This window comes from Platichthys flesus, chromosome 8 (genome assembly GCF_949316205.1).
Source record: "Platichthys flesus chromosome 8, fPlaFle2.1, whole genome shotgun sequence".
NCBI classification, from domain to species: Eukaryota; Metazoa; Chordata; class Actinopteri; order Pleuronectiformes; family Pleuronectidae; genus Platichthys; species Platichthys flesus.
Window position 1 is genome coordinate 16,985,087 of NC_084952.1, and position 22,835 is coordinate 17,007,921.

The following is a 22,835-nucleotide window of genomic DNA, read 5'->3' on the forward strand; positions in this document are numbered from 1 at the left end:
GTAGCCCATTTACCAGTCGTCTCCAGAGAGGGGAAATGGGGTCAATTGCTTAATGTACATTGTGTTGTAGTCGTGTTTGTCGCACCAGTGTGTTATATCAAACCTTCATACAACATGAGAAGGGCAGAGAAGTGGAGCCACAATTAAATCGACCGTCTTTTACTTGACTTCCAGTGAAGTGAGCAGATCATCATGAACTTCATTAGCTGAATTAACATTGAAGCATTAAAGGGGCAAAGTATCAAGTTCTTCAAAAAAACAAACAATAGTTGCATGAAATACAGTGGCACTCAGTAGAGGTCATACCTCCACCGAGGCCCAACAGTCCCCAGCTTCAGTCAAGCTGCACCAAATTGCACACACTCATATCAGTTCCCTGAATGTGGCAGATTTTCTGAGAAACCAGTGAAAATGTCAAGCAAAAATCTCTGATCTCACAAAGAAAAAAGGTTAAAAAAGATTTCTGGAACCACCCTCTGCTCTGGATCCAAAATTCGAATTAAGTGGTTTCTTCAAGTGTTGTGGTTATCTGTTCAGTTGTTTCAAGGGTGAACATATAACCTCCTTAGGAAAGGGAACAGAGAGATGAGATGTATTTGTTGCATCCAGATACTGCAAGTCACTGTAACAATTCGATTATTCTGAATTTCAGTTATGCTTCTTCAGTTCAAGTGTTTGCTGCGACCCTCCGTCTGTTAGTTTGATTGACAGCAGGATGACACAGAAACTATTGAACAGATTTCCACAAAACCTGCTGGAAGGATGGGACATGGGCCAAGAAAGAACCCATTACACTTTGCGGCAGATACACAATTTTTATTTGATATTTATTACTGTGTGAGATCCGATGCAGATCCATATCAAAATGTGGATTTAGTGAATTTAATGTGGTTTCATAAGGGGACTATTGGGCCTTGACCAAAGTATTTTCTCTCCTGAGGCTGGGCGATAAAACCATATAAATAATTAGGCCAAAATAATTTTCAGCAATAGGAGCATAGCAAAAGTCCAAAACATATATTGTTATAATGCACCGTGCACGCACAGCAGGGAAGTATAACTGATTGACCTCAGACTTTCCATCCAGAGCAATAATCTGTCTATCAACTCAACAGAAATAATGACACATTTCGACTGATATGAACATTGGGTTGATATCATTTTTGGCCGTGATGTCCAGCCCTGCATTCTAGTATGATCATATCCGCTCCGTTACTTGTATTGTCATGCACTCAGTAAGTTTATTTAAGAGTTAACATTCCCTGCAGTTGCTCTGCTGGCCCTCAGATTTATTAAAATATAATCTATAATTACACATATTAATCAATGGACTGTCTTTATTACAGCAACGTCATTTCAAAGTTGAGCGCAGTGGCTTCACTTTTGCTGCTTGAAGCTCTTTTGAATGAGGCTAATGACACAGCACAACAAATAACACACACCATTAACGAATTTCAATCAACTGTTTAATGTTGTAGATAAAGAATCTCGATGTGTAAATCAAATCAAAATGGGAATGATGCAAAATGTATTTTCTCTAAAACGATTTTCAATCTTTTTTGTACATTTGCATATACTATTGTCTCAGTAACAATCCCATTTTAGACAAGATCAAAACAATTTAATGTAAAAAAAAAAAAAAAAAAGCATAAAACAATCTACTGAAATAGTTGAATAAAACAACAAACAGATTTTGGTCATTTTAATGCTTCAGACTCCAATGCAAGGCTACTCTGTGTTAGTGTGCTCAGCTTATCGAGCCCTTGGAGAGTAGGGAAGCACAACTTCTATTCTCCTGGGGCAACAGACTCCACCGCCTGCTCCTCTGGCTGGTGAATTATTCAGCTCATCGTTGACATACCAAATATGTCAGGCAGACGAGAATTACTTATTATCAATCGCTCATTACAAGGGTCAGGAGGCAACTGTCGGCAGGCACTTGAATCTCACAGATCACGTAGCTGCTGTACAGCTGAACAAGTTGCTTCATTGTCTGTTACACAACACATCCTCATACAACCACAATTAACCTACTGCAACTCACTCTCTCTCCTTTCACAGTTCTCCGTACCTGATGAGTTGCAACACACATAGACTTGGACTAAGGACATTGTTTTCAAGATTGCTGTGTTTAATGTGTAATATTAATAACGATGGAAAGTGAGGAGGCAGCATTATCCAAGATGCACCGTTGGAACATTTAAATAGACGACAGAGAGATGTGTGGAGCCATCTCTCTGTCTGCATCAACACTGGAAGTGCCACTTCCCTCGACAACTGAAGTAATCACTGGCCCGAGCAACTCAGATGCGCATGGGACAGAACAAATGAAACGCTCACACAGCTTCATCTGATATCTGTACAGATGTTTTCTACTATCTTTATAGTGTGGTTTTTCAGTTTGAAAGCTAGACTTGTTGATCTCACATTCAGATTATGTAATGCTTTCACTCAAAACCATGCACTTCACTCAAATAGCCCCTGCTCGTGCTCACATTTGCTCTGCTTGGGCTCAATCTGTGCACTTAACCTCAGAGTCCCGATACTCCAGCTTCTAGCGCAGGGTTTTGAGTGAACAGATTGCAATATCTGAATGGGAAATCAGTAAGTCCTGCTCTCCAACTTATAGAACATGCACTTGAATAAAGATATGGAAAAAAAAAAACTAATCTACAGACAGCAAACTTGGCTTGAGGTGCAAGTACAAACACATGTTTGTACATCGTACAGAATCTCGGTTCTGGTCGCCGTCCTCAACACTGAACACTCGCATTGTCTCCTCCAAAGAGGGGAACTGAAGAGAAAAAGGCAAAGGTCTCTCAGGCACTCTGTGCTGTAATAATGAACCAACAACCCACTGTATGAGGCTCTTTCTAACTACTGATTATCTCATTTGGATGCAAACTGATTATAATATTTCTCTTAGATAAAATATATAGATATATATTTAAGTATATCAAAATGAAAGGCCACAAAACTAAGGGCTGTTCGAGGACAAACTCCTACATATGAATCAACAGCATTCACTCCAAACACTCATGACGTTACTGCAGCGCTGCCGACAGAGGAATATAACAGCCACATCCGGAGTGTGTGGACACTTATGTACAAACAGAAGGTGTCAATGTGCTTTCTTATAGGTCTTAAGTCAGATCACGTTTGGTCTTTAGGATACAACCCTTCACATTGTCACTGCTTCTTCGATTAGGAACTTCATAACTTATTTTTAAGGGCTCCGGACTTATATTTACAGGTCAAAGGAAGAACGAGGACAAAAAAGAGGTAACTTGTAAATCTGAAATTGTACTACATTAGAAAGTTAAAATGGAGGATCATGTTATCCAAAGTCACAATACAGTGAAGTAAAAAAATTATTCAGCTATGGATATAGTTTTTTTAAAGTTTTTTTTGCTATTCCGGTGATTTCATTTGATTGAGGTTATAAAGCAAATACCTCTGACATTCTCACGCTGGCACACACCTTCTTCTTCTGGCCAATTCATCACTAACTCAAGGCACACTATCAGTGTGTGTGTGTTTGACCACCAGCCCAGACCTGGTCCATCATTGGTTGAAACAACCCTCACACAGGTGCACACACACACACGCAAGTGCACACACACACTTAGACCTTCATCACTATGCGGCAAAACTTTCAAAAGAAGGAGATTGCAGGGTGTTAAAATAGTTGACATTATTCAAGTACTCTTTGTTTGCAGCTCATAACAATCCTTCACCAATGGACGGAGATAGAGAGACAGAGAGGGAGAGACAGAAAGAAAGAAAGAAACCCACACTGCTCCTCCTGACAATCTTTGCTCTCCAGCTCCATCACTTTCCAAAGTTGCCGAAGTCAGCAAAGGCATCATGTTTGGGCTGTTGGACCATTGCAGGATTTATCCCCATCGTCATACCTCCCTGTGGCATCCCCATGTTCATGCCCATAGCCATCATACTCTGGTTGGGGGTCATAGCCATTCCCATTCCCATGCCCATCCCCATGCCCATTCCAGCACCAGGGTGCATCATGGGATTTACGGGCGGTCTGACTGCTGTAGTTCCAAGACTCATGCTAGAAACTCCTTGAGAGAGTATGTTGCCCTGGTTACCTGGACACAACAGAAATAAATCAATGAATCAGAGAGAGAAAGAGACAGAATGCTTTGATGAAGTGGGAAAAGCATGGATAAAGCATGTGCACCCTTATGCAGATATTTAGCGAGAATTTTTTTTAATCTGCGTTTCAGTCTCTCATCCACACACAAACTTTGTTTTAAGCCACTAAAACAGATTTACAAATGTAGATTTTCAAAAACTCTGCTGTCTGTGTATCCGTGTGTACGTCTGCAACTTAGCATTTAGGAAACTATGAAGGCACAGTTTACTTCACACATGCCCACTGTGTAATGAGCACTAATTTCTCTATGTTGGTTAGCACGGTTAGGTCTATTTACAAATTTACAGCTCAAGTTAGCAGTTACTGCAATTCATTATCTGCATTTACAGGCATCTGCCTCACCCAGTATTAGTTGGACCACAGTGTATTTGATGGATCATTGATGTACTGTAGACTTTATCGTCATCTACAGGCCTGGGTTGCTTCTTTGAGCTTCTTAAGTTGTTTGTGTGTTCTTCTCAGACAGAGATATTTTGTAAAACGGAGGGGGAAATATCCGTTTAAAAAAACCCTTATCTGCAATAGTGTAGACAAGGCATGACGCCCCTTCAGATCGAGAGCAATCTGTGCTGTGCTGGCTACTGGGTTCAGAGCCAAGTTGGCGGAGTGACAGAGGTGGCAGGAGCGCTACTGGTGGGACAACATGTCAACAATTAGAGGAAAACCTACGTCCAAAAATAATTGCATGAAGAATCCAGGTCCAGGCTCTCAAAGTGGTTTGAAAACTATAAATATCCTTTATTTCAATGGGTTTGAAGCTATAAAACAAACAAACACATGTAGCGGCTTATGCCTTCATGCCATTATTTTTGGACATAGGTTTTCCCTTAAAATTTTTTGACAAGTTGGCGGACTGTTTTTCTTTAGTTTAAACATTTTCCCTAACTACAACAATCTGAGTAAAAATACACCTGACATGACTACTTGACTAGAAATTGATGATTTCCTTTCCCCTCCTTTCATTTCTATTGGACGTGCATGTACGAGAGTTAGTCACAGCACGCCGTGGTCTAAGTTCTACCGTGCTACCGTGCGGCACAGGCACCAATGAAAAGAGTCACTATTCTTCTCACCTTGTTGGAGAGTGTTCAGACTGGGCTGGTTTGGCTTGGAGGGATGAATTCCTGGACCCAAGAAATCCAGGCTGATGTTAACAGAGTGGTCCGACCAGGTGGAGGGGAGGGACGCTATGGCTCCAGCACCTTGAGAGGCCATCCCCTGCTGCACAGACTGGAAGGGCTGGAGAGGCTGCAGATGTAGTGAACCCCCCATGTTCTGGAGGGGCTGAGGAAGACAAAGAGGAACACAAGCACAAATTCAGTGTGATTGAGACAAGTAATCCATACCTAAATAGAAATATACAGCGATTAGATACAGAAAAACTCCAACACTGAAATCAAGATGAAGAGACATAGTTTCTATCATAATTCAAGGCCTTAAACCTTAAGCCTGACCCACTTAAACCTGATAGTGTAAGAATAGTGTCGTTCTGAACTCATTAAAAACATACCATACCAAGTCACAGGGGTAAAAGGGATTGGTATGTGTGTGTCTTCCCAGAGAATCAAAGAATGAGTTTTTTGTTTTAAGTAGGTCGACAACCTCTTAACATTGACATATGCAGGCTTTTGTTGGGGTTTTATTGTTTTTTTTTGTAACTCAAACCTCATTTTTCTCATTCTGTGTGTCAGTAACAGGAGGAGTGGGTGGTTAGTGGGTGGTCTCTAGGGGAAGAGAGCATCTGGTGAGGCTGCATGTTAACCCTCTACCATCATGCTTGTCCTCCATCTTTCAATCACGCGAGTTATGCACGTCTCTATCACAAGCAGACTGACTGATGTGGTCAACAAGCAGTGAGAACAATGAGTACATGTGTGGAAAATGAAAGCTTTTGTGCTGGGGTCACAGGTTGGTTGTGATTTCTCACATCTGTTTGGCTCTACACTCCAGAAAATTACTAAAAGCCCTCATAGTGAAATTCTAGGGAAATTACTGACTCAAATGAGAAATTAACCCTGTGGTTGTAGAAATACAGTTGGCTAAATATCACATACACACGCACTCACACACCATTTCCCAATTGTGTGTGTTGGTAAGATAAATAATTCCTTGAATTATTAAAACCGGAGTGTGTGTATGAGTTTAATCATGCATACCTGTGATGTAGACTGGGGCAGGATTGTGCTGCTCATGCTCTGTGTGCTGCTCATGCTAAAGTTGAGGCTCTGGGAGGAGTTGAGGTTCTGAGTTGGACCCATCAAATCAAACAGGTCTGCTGAGGCGGGAGCTGAGACTGGGACGGGTGCCATGACAGTGGCAGGAACTGCTGTAATGGTGCCAAAGAGGTCATTTTTGCTGGTGTCGGCAGTCTGACCGGATACTGGCATCTGACCGCCGGGGAAGGCATTCCACTCTCCAAAATCTCCATTACTGTTAGAGGCTGGTGTTGCTGCAACGAGATAAAAGACTGTTGTGTCAATGTTTGAATTTGTAATAATCAAACAGTTGTTTGTACTGTGAGCTGTGTAATTGTAATCTGCAAATCAAAGTCACGCAAGCAAATCTGTGGCTGTCACATTGATTAAGAATTAACATCAGTATCTTCAGTGAGGCCAGTTCAGCTTTGTTCTGGCCATTCTCAGTGACCACCAGTGCCATAGTTTCAATTTTCATTGAACTCGCCCTGTTGTGTTTCTCCCTCACTGGCTCACTCTGCTTCCTCCACCCCCACCAACTTCTTCCTCTGTCCCTGTCTCCTTGTCATCCATAACAGGAGTTGATGTGTGTCTGTTCTTGTTATGCAGAGCAGGTAGCAGGCTCCATATGGCCAGGGCTCCCTCCCAGCATCCCTGTGAATATTCTAGCAGTATGGCTGCAACAGCACAGCACACACATGCACTCCTAACAAAAAAAAAAACCTTACTTAAAACTTACCAGATCCTGAGGGGAGGCATACAGAAGCAGCAGGTGAAGAGAAGTCAGCAAATCCCCCGAAAAGGTCTGCATTGAGAAACAGAGGTGAACACGTCAATTTTACACAAGCAAGCTCCAGGTGTCATTCTGCCATACTTAGCATTCCTTCAGTGTCACACATGTAGGAGGAAGGGAGGGGCAGTGGCAGTAGATAGGTGGAGGAGGCCAAACATCTGTTTCGGCGCTCCCACCCTCACCATTCACCAGGGACTGCTCCAAAAACATCTGGTGCACTTAGTTCCTATACATCAACTCCCTCCCCCTGCTGTCCCCAAATTCTGAAGCTCGATCAGCAGCTGGGCCCTGTCACTGCAAACAAGAGTCTCGTCCTGTAGTCGCTGTGGAGTTCCCTGGATTTACTGGTATCTATCATGTTTGCTAAGAATATAAAACGAGTAGAACATATTTTCCCTTTTGGGAAGATACTTGCTGTTTCCCTGAGGTTCCAGTTCTCGTGCTAAGCTGCACTGAACATGTTTTGGAGCAATTTTCCTGCTAAAACCAGAAATGCAACTCGTATGATTCCACTTGGCAAACTCCTGGTAAGACCAACAAGTGCCTTTTAATAATACATCAGGATATTTAACGACATTGTACCTGTGGCAGTGGGCTGGCTCGGTGTTGGGTCAACCATTAGTAGGTCAGCTAGGCTGCTACTGGAAGGCTGAGGGGCAGCTGCTGCAGCTGCTGCTGGCTGGGGCTAAAATACAGAACATTTAGGAAAAGATCAGCACACAACACAAACATAACTACATATTACTTATATGCTTGTTTGTGTGCTCTTGATACCTGTTTGGTGGGGGTGCTCGGGCTTCCGTCTCCTGTGTAGTGGGCTGCAGCCCCCAAGTCTACTTTCTTGGAAGGGCCCCCTCTTTTGCGTGTTGCTGTTGTCTCTGTTGCTTGAACTATCTGTACGCTCTTGGTGGTAACAGTCTCTTCATCTTTGAACTCTTTTCCAGACTGGCCGTTTTGAGATGAGCGACCCCGCTCCTCTTCGTGGTCACTGTAGAGAGAATAGAGGGTCAGATAAGAAGAACAGTTATGTGAGGACATAATAAATATGTCTCTAGTGGTCAAACAACAAAATCAATCATTATTTTAACCCTTGTGGATAGATCAGGATGTCCCAATCAATCTTTTTTTGACCATTTATTTCAATGGCAAAGACAAAAATGAAAGATGATGAATCAAAAAGGATGAGAAAGTCGCCAGTCATTGGACACAAGGCAGAGATTTTGGACTGACATGTCCACCATCGTCATTTAAGCAACAAATACAGAAATATATTTTAGACGATTGGTGTTCATCCCTGTAGTAGAGTTCTAAGACGTGTGAAATTAGTAACAAAGTGCATTGAAACTCTTGTAACTCTTGTGTTTACAAGGAAAACTGAGTCAAATAGCATATTCTAACTCGTACATCGCTTACCTAAATCGATCTGGTGAGTCGTCTCTCTCCTTCTTTCTAAATCTGCTGATGGTGTCATCTATGGTGCTGCCAATTTTGTCGCTTATCTCTCCAAACTTCTCGCTGAAGGGGAACTGCCCTTTACTCCTATCCCAGTCGTCATCCCACTTTCCTTGGTTCTCGCTCGAGTCGTACCGGTCTCCTGCTGTAAAGAAGGAATTCAAGTTGGAGGGAGAAGAGATGGGAGCAAGGGAAAAAGATAATTTGACTGAATTAAAACACTGATGTTTTCATCAATTATCAATTTATATTACTCACTCAACTGAGGACTTACAGTAACCTCTGTATCCCATACTGTCTGAGGATACCCCGATGTATTTGTCTTTATTCTTCTTTGCTTTTTTCCGTTCTTCCCTCAGCCTCTCATCGTCCTGGACAAAGTCCACCAGCTCCTTCACCTTCTGACGCACGTTCACACCCTGGTCCTTCCCATTCTCATCTAGGGACCGAGATGTGGACACAGAAATTCAAATGATGTTTTTGTTTTAACTTAAATATGTACTGGAGCAATTAAAATGTGTAATAAACATCTCTGCACAAGAAAGATGGATGTTTTTGTTTGTTCACAGCATTTTCTACATACACGTTGTTGGGAAGAGTGAAAGCAGTGAAAGTGTGTGTGTGGTTTAACAGTTTGTGGAATAAGTAGGTTCTTAAAAGCTTCATCCATTCATTACGGCCCACACTGAAACTATTGTTATTAACCTTGTACAATGCTGAGGTGTAGAAAGCCTCGTCCAATCAATTTGAAACTAGAATTACCGCCTTGTTATCGTTAGCCTCCCCCAACCAATTAAGCTGCATGAAATAAGGTGACAATCTCCTCTTCTGTTCCTGAGTTATAGTGTTGAATAACAGCCAGAACATTATATCACAGTCTAGCTGACCTTTGACCATTTGAATATGCAACGTCATCATTTTATCCTATTAGACATTTGTGTTAAATGGTGTTGGAATGTTTTAATTCTTTTGAGAGGTCACATACACCTTTGACAACCAACTTCTAATCAGTTCATCCCAGAGTTTGTACCAAATGTTGCACCAAATACAATGGAATTCCTTGACGTGGTCACGAGATATCTCCACAACACAGACACATACAGCCTCCGGCCATTGCTCTCACTCACAGATTCACAAAACAACTCAACAGTGTATAAAGAGTTTTGTTTTGCAATTTTGTGTATGTACAACACTGTCAGCATATGAGGAAAGAGATGGCATGAAGGTGAGAAAATACCAGAATAATACCTTACCTACAAAGTGGTAGCTTTGTAATGATTTCAGGTCATACAGATGTTCTCTGGTACTAGTTACAACCCTCTCTGATCCATTCCTGATGAGATGGGCCAGCAGCAGCAGAGACTGAGGAAAGGACAGAAGTTGAAGCAAAACTTACTTGGTTATGTTGGTGTCAGTCTGACTCTTTCAAACTGCAATTTCGCCTCTGAGTTTATGAGCATGATATTAATTGTCGAGATTGTTTCCCCTCTATTCAGAGCATGTTTGACAAGTCGTCAAACTGTTCTTTTAATTATAAATCCACAGTAAATCTGTTTACAGCAGGGAAGATAGAACATGGAAGTATGAAACAGCTAAAATAATCAAATAAGTACAAATTGTTTAGGGTACCCGCCTGGTCATTCACCCTCCCAAACATCCCTATTTGTCCCATCGAAGGTACTGATCAAGGCTAAATGGAGTGGTATTAGTACAAAAACAAACAGTACAAAACTCCAAATAAATCAATGACGAGAAAGAGGGAAAGTAAATAAATAAATTAAATAATTAATAATTAATTAGTAAAGCAAAAAAAAAACAGGGAGAATTGTAAAGGGGGTGGGGGTGCCTCACCCTTACACTGCTTTTCTAGTCTTAATTTAATAGAATAGTGGTATAGAAAGGTCCTTATATTTTTTAAGTTTCTAAAGGAGCCTTTAAGGGTGTCTTTCCAATTTTCTCAAGTTTCAGAAAGTGAATGGTTTCTCAATTTTATCTGGGAAAGATTGGAGGTGCTTGTTCCTTCCAGGAGAGAATAATGAGCTGTCTTGCAATCAGGGAGGTGAATGCTAGGACTACACCACCTTTGCCTTTAACGTAGCGGGTTTCAGGGGTAAAGCCAACTAAAGCATGAAGGGTGTGCGTTAGGGAAAATGTTCCCTAACGCACACCCAGGGGGGAATTTCTGGGTGGCATTTTCAGCCACCCATCAAGGGTGGCTGCTTGATTAAGAGGAAACATTAAGCTTTTCTCAAAGTTTATTTTATATCCTTAGTTTTTCCCATATTGAGTTAGGGCGTCGAGGATGGAAGGATTGGACTTTAATGGGTGTGAAATAACATACAAGGATGTTTTTGCAAAAGTTAACTGAAGTTAAGAACGCACATTTAATTCAGATTTAGTCAGGATTTCAGCAGAGCTCTCCTGGTGTAAGACCTACTCCACCATTCGCCAAACCAGAACATCAAACTCTTTTTTAATAAGGGCCAAACGTAAAAGTTTGTTGTTGATATCTTATACTTGCCTGTATGTAACAGATGATTTTTTGTTAACATTAACATAATATTTAGTTGGTTTTAAAAAGGTTTTATCTGGGTTTGTTTTAAACCAAATCCAACTTGGATCAACTTGGGTCTGGTGCCATATTTTTAACATAATCAAAACTCTTCTATGCTCCAGGGCCAATTCCGCATATCATAAATAAGCATGTGTGTTTTGTCAGATGTTTTAACAGCACAACAGGAAACAACAGTAGTGAGTCACACCTTGTAGATTCTCCGCCAGTTCTTCTTGCTATCTCTTAACATGCGGGTCCACAGCATGTTCATCACCTCTGGAAACTGCTCATACATGAAAGTGGACCTGATCGAACAAGACAAAGAGGGAAACGTTGTCTTTTCAGTATTTAGTCTTGTAATTATCTTTTTATTTAAAAGCCTGTGAAAAAAAAATCCCAATAACTACAGAGCCCCATGAACTGAACTAAGGATGCATTTCAGGAAATACAGGTTCCTTGAGCGTATTTGTGTTTGTGTTTCCCACACAGGCCTAGAATCATTAGACCAATAAAGGATTAAAGGTGATAGCCATGTATATGTTACTTTGGTCATTGCATTTTTAATTTACAGTTCTGAAACAACAATCTCTGAATTAAAATAAAAGAGACATGCAGAAGACAGTCTGGAAAAACACCTGAAGGTCAGGAAATGTTTTAAAAAGATCCTCTTATTATTTTATCTGCTTCCCTAGTTTTACTGTGTAACCATAATAATGACTAATGACAATGTTACCACGGTATATGTATGTAATCTATGTTTAGCTTCTGTCAACTTCTCTGGTCGGCTGCATAATAAATGTTTAACTGCCAATAAGAACAGAACAATAAAAAGTTCTATCTCAGCCTGAATACTGATTATAAATCCAGTGCTTATGTTGTAACATGTGAGGCTTATTTTTATCCATGCCAGTGGCACAGTAGTGTCCGGCAAGCAAAAAAGCACAACCTTGAAAACAGGGACTTTTGTGGTCAGGGCACATGAACCAACACTTAAAATAGGCTCATATAGTTTAGACGTACTGTAGGTTTCCTTACAGAGCTCTCCTGGAAAAGTTGCTGCGGTTGTAAAGGGCTTTGATATAACCTTTCGGCGGATTTATTTTATTTGCAATTGACCTTGGTTATTTTTAGCATGACATGTTGTACGACACACTGTGTGCTTTCCTTACCTTGATATTTCAGTCATCAGCTGTCCGGATGGTCCCCAGGGGTCGTCATTGGTGGCCTCTCTGACTTTAGATTCTAACTCTGAGTAGTTCATCACCACGTTGGTTCTGTACAGTGGAATAAAAACATGATATTTGAGATTTCGGTTCAAAGTAAGTGTTCTTCAGTGTGATCTGCAATATGCGTGATAATAGATTACAAGTTCTCTCATCTAGCCATGTCCATTTAGAGGGTGAGAGGACAAAAGAGAGTACTTGTGTGCGTGGGTGTGTGCTTTGAATATACTCCTCAAAAACTAAGTATATATAAACATAAATGGCTCTCGGTGAAACAGGGATGTGCTCGCTGTGGGTTCTGAGAAACAAAAAAGGAAACCTCCATTGAGAAGAACCTTTCAATACCAATGATCTAATAATCTCAGCTTTGACAAATAACTGGTTTCCTAAAACACTAAGCCTCCATATTTCATGAAGGTTTTTGGAAGAAAAAAAAGAGAAGAATATGCCGCCATGTGTACACCATGTGATTAACGTATGCAATTGCAAATGTGACAGCATTTGTGAGGATGTACTTATTTCCAGCTTTAACAAGATTTGCCACGAAAAGTTTGCAGAAAACTAAAGTATTTTCTAGGTAGAGAACATTTTTTAAATATAAAGGATGTACAGTCATTTCAGATGCATTGTGGTCTGTTTAAAACAATTCACTTGAATTTACAGAGGAAATTCTCAATTTAAGTCTGAAAATTGTATAAATATGTCATGTATCATACCAATGACTTGATAAACTGGTTATCTAGCCCATTGTTTACAGTGTCAGGAGTTGGACAGACCAGTGTATCCATTTAGCTCAAGTACACTGCTTTAAGAATAAAGCCATTTTTACCTTGGCAAGAGGCAAAGAAGCATTTTATTTTTTGTTTAATAGCCTGAATATGAATTGTGTCTCACAGGACTACTGGGGTTTTATCTAGAGCCCACATCTTTAGCCAAAATAAGGCAAGGAAAAAAATATGTGAAAGCTGCATTTCCTCATCCTTCCTTGACTACTGCCACATCAGCAATAAAATGTACAGGGCCTGGAGGAGCAGCATTGATTCGATGGTAGCGTTAACAGAGGTACACCCTCTTTGTGGTTACGGAGAATGGGCTGTACTACAACAGCAGGCTGCAGGGTATATCCAGCACTCGAACAACACTCTAGTTTTGTAAAATTTTGCAAGTGGAACCAAAGGTTAGAGTCACTTCATGTCTCTTCTGATGAGAGTGTTCTTCATATCACACTCAGTTCAGACCTGGACCAGCATTTTTTTTTAAGTCAGGTTTCATTTATATTCATTACTTTGTGTGTGCTCTGTTACTAACTGTGTATAACCTCTGGCAATGTAAGGAATACTACACAGTGTTTGCGTGACTGACAAGCCTTTAGCAGAGGATATGGTGTGGTGATGAAATAGTTTAACTCTTCTCAGTAGTCGCGCCTATCGTAGTTATCAGCCAGATAAAAACGGAAGCTGTGAGACGCTCTCACAGTGACACACTATCACAGAGATTTCCATACAGATACAGCACTTCAACAGTAGTACAAAATATTTCCCTTCAGAGTGTATTTTATTCTTCACTTGTAGAGTGTCATTTGGCATCTTAAAAATCACTTACTAATAAAAATGTATTATTAATAAACATTCTATTTTTTCTATTTAACACAGGATAAAACATTAACTTGCATCACCCCACCTCGGCAAAAGCCTGGGTTTAATCATACAAAAGTGAGTACAAATGACTCACAGACGTGAGTCAATTTGTGTTGACATATGTGTCAACACAAATTAAGTGGTCTTTTCTTAATGTCTCAAAACACCATGCACTTTCATCATGGCCAATTTCTAAGAAGCCCAGAGGAAAACAAACATGGAGACTTCCTTCCCTTTAATCTCTGAAATTCACACCATTCCTTTATCTTTCTAGGTCTGCGCCCCCCTCCCTCTCTGGGTCTCCCGTGTCCCTGGAGGTCACACTCCAGGGAGACAAGTGTTTTATCAGCAGGAATGCAGTCTTGGACCAGCTTAAGAACACGCTATTGTTTGGCATGGAATAATTAGCCGTTGAACCTTAGAAGGGAGGAGAAATTGTACAAAAGCCATACCGCAGCTTTACAGTACAGGACATCAGGCTCAAGTTAAGTCAGCAGCTAAAATTTAACCAGGGCGTAGAGCAGAACAATAGACGCACGGGCCCAGAGGTGTTGCACAAGTTCAGTGCTGGCTGGTAAATAATTTCAGGTACTATATTACTGCAGTCGTTCATGCAGGCTTTAACGGACACTGCCCTCAGAGACTATGCAAACACTCAAAAGTGTACAAGTACCAATGACTCACAAGGTATATGTGATATGATTAATGACTTAATCACCAATTAATCAAAACCTGTGTATGACAAGTTTAACTGAGAAACTTAAAGCTTAATTAAAAGATAGTTCTTGAACCAAAAAGCAGAAACAGACCCAGGATCACTGGTCATAGGGCTAGGTAATATGGTCCAAAATATATAAAGACAATATCACGATTCATGTCATATTATCAATTACTTTAAATTTGAACTCCTTCGTGAAGGTGGTGGTTTAAAACTCTGATAAACAGAAAAACATTTTACACATCTGAGGTATATATATTTTGTGTTATACCTCCTCACTTTGCTCACACAATGCATGAGGAATACATCAGTATATATTGGACTTTGGCTATTGTTATATTCATTGATATTCTTTTAGTGCCCAGCCCTCACTGGTTAATGATAGACAGTCCCAATGCAGTGACAGTTTACCAGTGCTCTGATATATCTGATTGTGTTTGTTGTTCAAATACGTCTATAAGAGAGGTTGTTTGTTTTTTTTGTCCTGGTGTGTCATTATGGAATAACATCTGCGGTCCTATTTTACTTTATCAGACTGAGACCTGGTTGCTTCCACTTGACAAGCAGCCATGACATAGGATTAACATGATGAAAGTATTGAAAAGTTGATAAACAGTAAACCAGCCATGTGGTGTTAAACAACACAACTTACAGTACAGCTGTTGTAACTCTGGGTGAAACTTAGCTACAAGTGTCCTGGCAGAGCAACACATTTGTATTCTCTGGATGAATAAAACCAGACGGTGTGGAGGCAGGTTAGACGGAGAGTGCTTTAATGTAGAAACGTTTTCACTCCCTGGCGACTCGGTCCAGGAGCTGTCAAACTAGCTTAGCTGGCTAGCCTGGTCGGCTAAAGCTATGTAGCCAGCGGGCTACATAATTAGCTTGTTAGCTAAGGGAGTTAGCTTGCACTGTCGGAGAAAACGCACAAACAACGCGCTCGGTGATCGAACAAATGACATATTACCCCAGCCAAACGACCGAGTAAAGTAAGCGTAACAAATAAACTGGTACTTATCACTATCCTAATCAGTATTTGTCAAAGTCAGCTTAGTAGCATTCATGCTAGCTAACTTGTTGGAGTGACGTGACGTCAAAGTTTTGGGTACGTGTCTCTTTCAAACAGGTAGAGTACTCGCACAAACAACACGGGGCGAAGTGAACTTCGCTCGGGGATACTCACGCTTTGTCCACCATCTCCCTGACCTTCCACATGTTCAGCATCTTGGTTCCGTGTACAGGGGCTTCGTGCCTGGCCACAAACAACCGCTTTACTCCAGACGGACACCGACACCAGACCTTAAACTCCAGTAAAGTGAACTCTTCTCCACCTCTCGCTCTCTCCAGGCAGGAGGCGCAAACGCACCAGCGGATAGACCGGAAAGGTTACTACGGGAAATGTGCGTCATCACACCTGCGTCAGGCAGCACTGGAGTTGTAGTTTCTTCGTAGTGTCAAGGAAAAAGTATTATTACTCCAAGTACTTAAGCATTTTATACATAAGGTCACTTTGTACAACGACTGAGGGAGAACAACAAGGGAGAAACATGCAAGAAATGTTAGAAAAATAAGTTCCATTGCTGTTATTTGTGTCTCGGCAAAGATACAGTTAATTTAAATTTTGGTTTAGCTTGTAACTAGTTGAAACTGGTTTGAAAGATCAGTCATTGGTGACTGTGGAGGTAAAAAAAAAAAAATCCCATGACGTGACAATCAACCCGGTATGACTGACACATATGGTTGGGGCTTTTTTGGCTTATTTTAAGGTATTTTGTTAATGGTGTAAATGTGGGCCAATAAGCAAAAGATTGCAGAATAGATCTGTAAAAACCTAAATTAGAGCAGGGGTGCATCGAGGTTGATTTTTAGTTTAGGGCACATGGGTGAACCACACTTAAACTGGTTCCTGACATTTGCCAGAGTATGTGAGAATGCAAGTATCAATTGCTATGGACTGAACCCGATGGAAATTCACAGCAAGGGATTGGGCCGGTTTAATGACATTTCTAACCTGCAGCAAAGAAGAACCACGCAGAGCAGGCCGGAGAAGATGTAACCTCTGAAAGACACTGATTCAAGAGCTTTTGGAGATAAGAGCCGAGCTGGTGTCAATGTGCTGTAAAGAACAGCATATGATTACCACAGCGGAATTATACATCAAGTATATCTGTTCAGGCGCCACCCCTCATCTGAATGTCTTGGACATGTTCCTGTTGTTGTGATCTGGAAAATCTCCTGCTGCGTTCTTCATATGGAAAGGGCAAACTCTTGAAAATGTCCCGGACCCATGTCCACAAAAACAGCTTTGGACCACAAACTGTACAATTAGAAAAGAGTGTATGTCTTTGTGACATAGAGCACTGACAAGATTATGGGTTAAAGATTCCTACTTAAGAAAAAAATATATAGAAATAAGAAATGAATTTAACAGATAAATAATGAATACATAAAGAAAATGTGGGCTTTATGTTCATATACAAATAAGATTTTATTCTCAGATGTTTTTCAACTGTAAGATACCCGTTTCTGTATCTGCAGTGAAAAACAGCTGGGCCCTGTTCTCCAGCACAGACATTTCCCCCAACTCTGCGGCCTACACCACAGTCAGCAGGTCACCACCCTGTGTGTTTTCCATCCCTCCTCATCTGGCATTCAGGCATGCTACAATGACCCAGTGATGCTGTGTGACAGGCCAGGCAGGGCACTGGCTGTTTGTGTCAATCCAGATCAATCACTCCCTCTTCTGGACAGACAACGTCATCAACGCGCACAAAGGTCACAGGGTGTACTCAAGCCAGGCCTGATGTGTTGAGCAGGGGAGGTCAGTGTATAGCAAGCGAAACACCCTTGACTGACTGGGTCTCATCTGAAATGTAGTCACCGTCATCTAAGGTAAAAGATTAACTGGTTGATTTTAAAAAGAGAAGAATTAAATGACAAGTCAAAAGCAATTTTGTCTGCCTTGAAACATGCCTTGGACTCTCCTGTGACTGGGCGTAGACAAAAAAGTATTAAGACACTTTGTCGTATTGATTGATATTCCAGTGGGCAAGATGAGCCCTCGGATGCCCTACATCTGACAGGCTTCTCTATTCTCTAATGATACGTGTAAATATGGCCCACTGCTTACACTTCTATAGGAGAGCAGGAGGAAACAACACAATAGCCAAAATACAACCCATTTGAGAAAAAAACAACAAGAAACAGCACTTAACAGCCCAGAATGCACTGCACCCGAGGGAGCAACCTCAATTACTGTTACACGTCCAAAGAGGAGAACTCTGGGAGAAGTGATTGCTGAGATGGAAATGGCTGTGTATGTGTTTGTGTGTGTGTGTGTGTGTGTGATAGGGAGAGAGAGAGTGTGTGGGTCGGAAGAGGATGGATAGAAAAGCACTCAGTAAAAAGATCTTTCAGAAACACTTTACCTCGGTGACGTTGACGCGAGCTGTTGATTGACGTGCACTTCTCGACAGAAACCAGAGCTATCAACCTATCTGCCACGCATTAAGAATGGCACGGTCCTCGGGGAGGGGCCTAAGTGGTAAATGATGTTGCCCAAGACACTCTCTGTCAACAATGTGTGCGTGTATTTTATGAGTGTGCGAGTGCTGAGGATGGCAAAGTATTCAATCAAAGCTTTGATTGAAAACCCTGGTGTCCTTAAATATCAGAAGTCTGTTCGCTGATGAATAAGACGGATGTGTGTGTGCAGGAGTGAGCTTGTGTGTGTGTTTGTGTGTGTGTGTGTGTGTGTGTGTGTGTGTGTGTTTAAATAAGGTATGATGGGGAAATAACTGGGCTGGTAGAAGTAGGATCTCAAACAATATTTATTAAGTTTAATTGTGCTGTCAACGCGGCCTTTGAAATGTTTTAGAGGCAAACACATTCTCTGTAAGAAAATCGTGTAGACCCATATTCTCTCGTTGGATTCATAAGGAAGTGTCAGCCTCTGCTTGATATTTCATATTTTATAACCACGTTCCATTCATCATCAGGCTCGTCGGTTGATCATCAATTTGGTCTACCGAGACCAAGTTGTCACTCACAACTTTTGAATTGCAGGAGATGAAAAAACTAATACGGATAAACATGATGCATCTGTAACCCAAGCATCACTAGGGGGCACTCTGACTGTTCTGGTGCTGGAGAGGCTGCTGATTGTTTTACACACAGTGAGTGGGTTCACCTTCTATGCACATGTGTGTGTGTGTGTGTGTGTGTGTGTGTGTGTGTGTGTGTGTGTGTGTGTGTGTGTGTGTGTGAGTGTGTGTGAGTGTCAGCCAGTGCAACCACTGGGGGTCGAGGCTGTGTGTTTACATGGCTGAAGTTCCCATGACAAATGTGGTCAGAACATCATCTCGAGCTGGGAATGTGCACAAAGAAGACACCGCTTCTACAACTGCGCTATTATTCTCTCTTGCACTCCAAACATGTGCTTCCAATCTCTCCAAAAAACACACAGTGCTCTGTTTTTCTCTCCTTTTTCAGTTTAACAATGTCATTAGAAAACAATGTTCTTTGTTTTGCACATTAGCTCTGAATTAACGAACCCGCCCATCTTTGTGCCAGGAGAAGAGGTTCTGATCTGTGGAGTCGCTCGCTGGGGCCCAGCTTCCCTCCTGTCACTGTGAGGGTTCTTTGGCTGCTGTTATATTTCAGGCTGTTATTGTTGGCCCTCTCGCAGCCCCGGTAAGATCTTTAGTCCTTTTCCCAAGCGATATAACCCCCACACACATCACACAGTATCTGACCCCTGTCTCCATGACATATGACAGGTCCACTGCGGTGCGTGTGTGTGTGGGCATGTCGGCGAGGGTTGGCCTGTGTGTGTGTGTCGGTTCGCTTTCATGTAAATGTGTGCACCGCATGGAGATGTGTGTGTGTCTGCAACAGTACAGAGCGTATCTGGTACAGTGTGTATGTTCTGAATATGCTAAAACAATGAGGCCACTTGTCACATGTTCAAAGACCCTCAGACAACCCGCTGTGATCTCAAAACCACACACACAGATGTTCCTAATGGGACTAAAGTAGCATTCACATTCCTGTGGATAACCAGTCTGTTTATTTTTCTCTCTAAACTGGACTGGACTGCCACTTTCCCTGGTGAGAAAAAGGATGGAAGATGATGAAAAAAGAGAAAATGTGAGGAGGCTGATGAGAGAGGCTCCCACCACAAGTTTAAACCTCCAAAGCCAACTGTGAGTACAGCTAAACCAGCAAACCTCAGCGGAGCGGTGATTTAAAGGTGACAATAACTCTAAAGTGTGTAATGGAAGCTGATGCCGCTCTGAGATTCTATGCTAAGTTAAAAAATGCCATCGTCTCATTCGCCTCACGCAAGGAAATGAGCTCGGTGTAATTGTGAAGGATTATGTTTATGAGTCAGGGTGTTACAGTAAATCCTGTTGCTTTGTACATGAGCTGTGCACATACACACCGAGGAAACCGCACAGGTATATGTATACGCTGAAGTCCTGAGAGCATCTGCTCCTTTACAACCAGATTGAATTAGCAATTACAGAGAGTAAAAAAACCAGAACAAAACATCTGGAGCTGTAAGCAGCTGAGGTTATAAATCTGAGAGGTAGGTGGGAGGCAGGGTATGAAAATGAGCCAAAGTGAGATTCTCAAGGACAGTGTCCCTGATTGGTCCATTAACATTCCAGGGGTGTCAAAAGGGACCTGAGGCAATGGGAGAAATGGGACAGAGCAGAGGGCTTCAGAGGGTGTGTGGGAAACCAGTGAATGGAGAGGTATAGAGCTCACAGGGGCAAGTTGTTGGGAAATGAAGAAAGAGAAACGATTATATGGCCGAAGAGATACATGGATGTTGTTTGTGTCTTGAACCTCCTCACAGGAAATCACCCTGATAAGTAGAGAGAGAGAGAGAGAGAGAGAGAGAGAGAGAGAGAGAGAGAGAGAGGGAGCTGTGGAAAATGCTCAGGGGAAGTGGATGAAAATGCGGGTACAAGACTTAATAAAGAGAGGGTGAAGATCACCACTTTGCCAAACCCTAATAAAAAAACAGCCTCAAGTAAACGTGAGAGGTTGTTCAAGAATGTATTTTTAACAATTTGTTATCCTGCTCGGTTTAAGTCCGCATGAATATGAGGCTGGAAAGCCACAGCGCCATTACCACATCTGTTTCTGCTATTATTGGCACAATAAATTACGTAGGCAATTTGTTTGCACTGTTGTTAGAGTAATAGAATCAAATTATCCCATGTTAGGGAAATGATTATGTTCGAAGCGCAACCCATCAGGGATTCACAAAGGCAATCAGTGAAGTAAGGCAGAGCTGAAATGTTGGCGTCGTGCACATCGGCAGTTCCAGGTCCGCTACGTCATTTAAAAGAACTTCCTCAACTCTGTATTGGAGATAACAGCACCTGGTGGACTGTTTCACCCACTCGCTGCAGAAGCACAACGGCTGATGTGGTAGATCCCATCAATCCAGATGAGCAGATGAATAAGCACAGTGAGAGAGGAGGACAGTCGTAATTGAAAGAGCCTGACACGAGCGAAATGAGAAGTGTTAGCGACGAAGGACAATATCAAATGAGCCTTATCAATTAAAAGACAGGGAGCAGTGTTTACATTCCCTCTCCAAGGCTAGACACCGGGCGGATGTTTCAAATAGGTCAAGGTTGAAGGGAAAACAAAAGTTGTTCGATTAGCAGTCGAGGTGCAACATTCCTAATTTGTATGCTAATCTGGCAGATCAGCATATCACGTGGGCACTGCTGCGATTCTACATCTGCACGCACTCATTTAATTATCCAAACACAATTCACAAAAGTCACTGGAAACAAACCAAACCAAAATAAAATAATTTGCATATATTTAAAAGAGCAGATAAAGTCCCCCGGGGTTGGTTAATATTTCAGAGGCATAATAATAATATGCTAAATCATTCACATTTCATCCCGCACCAAAACAAAGTGGCTTTGTCGATGTAATTAGGGTGTTTTAGAGTTGAATCACCCTGGCAAATGACCATGTTTTTCTCTCTGGGAGACCAGTGTGTGAATGTATCTACACTCCTCTCTCTCTCTCCCCATACGTGTGTGTGTGTGTGAGTGTGTGTGTGTTTGTGCGCGCTTGTGTTGTATTGTCACCGTTTCTCCATGTGCGCTCAGTCTTAGAAAAGGATTGATTAAAGAGAGAGTGTCTGTCTCAGAGCAGTTAATGAGGTTTAGTCCCATGAGCTGCGAGCTTTGGGTGTGTGTGAGTGCATGCGCATGGGTGTTTGCGAGTGTGCATGCAGACCTAGTGGAAGACATTGTTAATTGGCTAAGACTTACTTTCAGCAGGGGGATAGTCAAGGGCACAGTGCCTCCACATTTGTGGAGTGCTGTATCTAGAACACAGTGTTACACTCACTTTCTATATTCAATATTATTTTGAGGGAATGATGAGTCAGTCGCACGCTGACAGAAAGAAATATGGTTGTAATTAAACTTGCGATTTTGCTAGTTTTTTAACACAATTTAAATGCATAGATGAGACATTTGGATATTTTTCCTTCTGTTTGCATGATAAGGATTGAAAACACGTTAAAGGCTAAATGGAGACATGTTGTTTTGCTGTTTTGTAATACCTCAGTGGATCTGAAGATGTGAATGAAACTCATGTGAATAAAGCTTCCCTTTTTTCCTCTGGGGACAAGGAGAAGAAGAAAAGAAGATAGAAGGAAGGAAAAGAGGAGGAAAAAGAAATAAAAAAGACAGAAAAGAAAGACACAAGCGGCCGCACACACACTCAGAGGATGAGAGAGAGAGGGAATGAGGTGGAGGGGCAGAGAGATGGAAGAAAAAAGAGAGATATTCCACAAAGGCCAAAGTAGTGTAGATGGATGCAATCTCACCTGCTCTGGTCTCCACACAGACCTGTGTCAGACCTGTCCATGTATATACAGACACTTGTGTTCTCCTGCAGCGCAACACACAGCTCGTCTCAAACAGCAGGAAGCATCGCCGCTTTCATGTGGAGCACAGCCCAAAGTAGAGCAAGATCACAATGTGTGTGTGTGTGTGTGTGTGTGTGTGTGTGTGTGTGTGTGTGTGTGTGTGTGTGTGTG

The 22,835-nt window shown here is 41.7% G+C and overlaps 1 protein-coding gene across 1 annotated transcript; it reads right to left on the minus strand.

Moving 5' to 3' along the window:
- Positions 1–1,449: 1,449 nt before the first annotated feature.
- On the minus strand, positions 1,450–16,124 carry clint1a (clathrin interactor 1a). The gene is made up of 12 exons (XM_062393357.1): positions 15,933–16,124; positions 12,341–12,445; positions 11,380–11,476; positions 9,871–9,979; positions 8,892–9,056; positions 8,579–8,762; positions 7,940–8,153; positions 7,748–7,850; positions 7,112–7,177; positions 6,334–6,626; positions 5,251–5,461; positions 1,450–4,109 (listed from the first exon to the last, which is right to left on the minus strand). Exons 1-12 carry the CDS (start codon positions 15,971–15,973, stop codon positions 3,832–3,834), a joined length of 1,866 nt encoding a protein of 621 aa, XP_062249341.1. The 5' UTR covers positions 15,974–16,124; the 3' UTR covers positions 1,450–3,831.
- Positions 16,125–22,835: the final 6,711 nt, after the last annotated feature.

Excerpts from the sequence above, each read along its gene's own strand:
- clint1a (XM_062393357.1), bottom strand. The coding sequence starts at position 15,973 with ATGCTGAACATGTGGAAGGTCAGGGAGATGGTGGACAAAGC. Across the intron at positions 9,980-11,379 it reads ACTGGCGGAGAATCTACAAG|TCTCTGCTGCTGCTGGCCCA; the intron begins GTGTGACTCACT and ends TCCTTTCCTCAG. Across the intron at positions 8,154-8,578 it reads GACTCACCAGATCGATTTAG|TGACCACGAAGAGGAGCGGG; the intron begins GTAAGCGATGTA and ends TTCTCTCTACAG.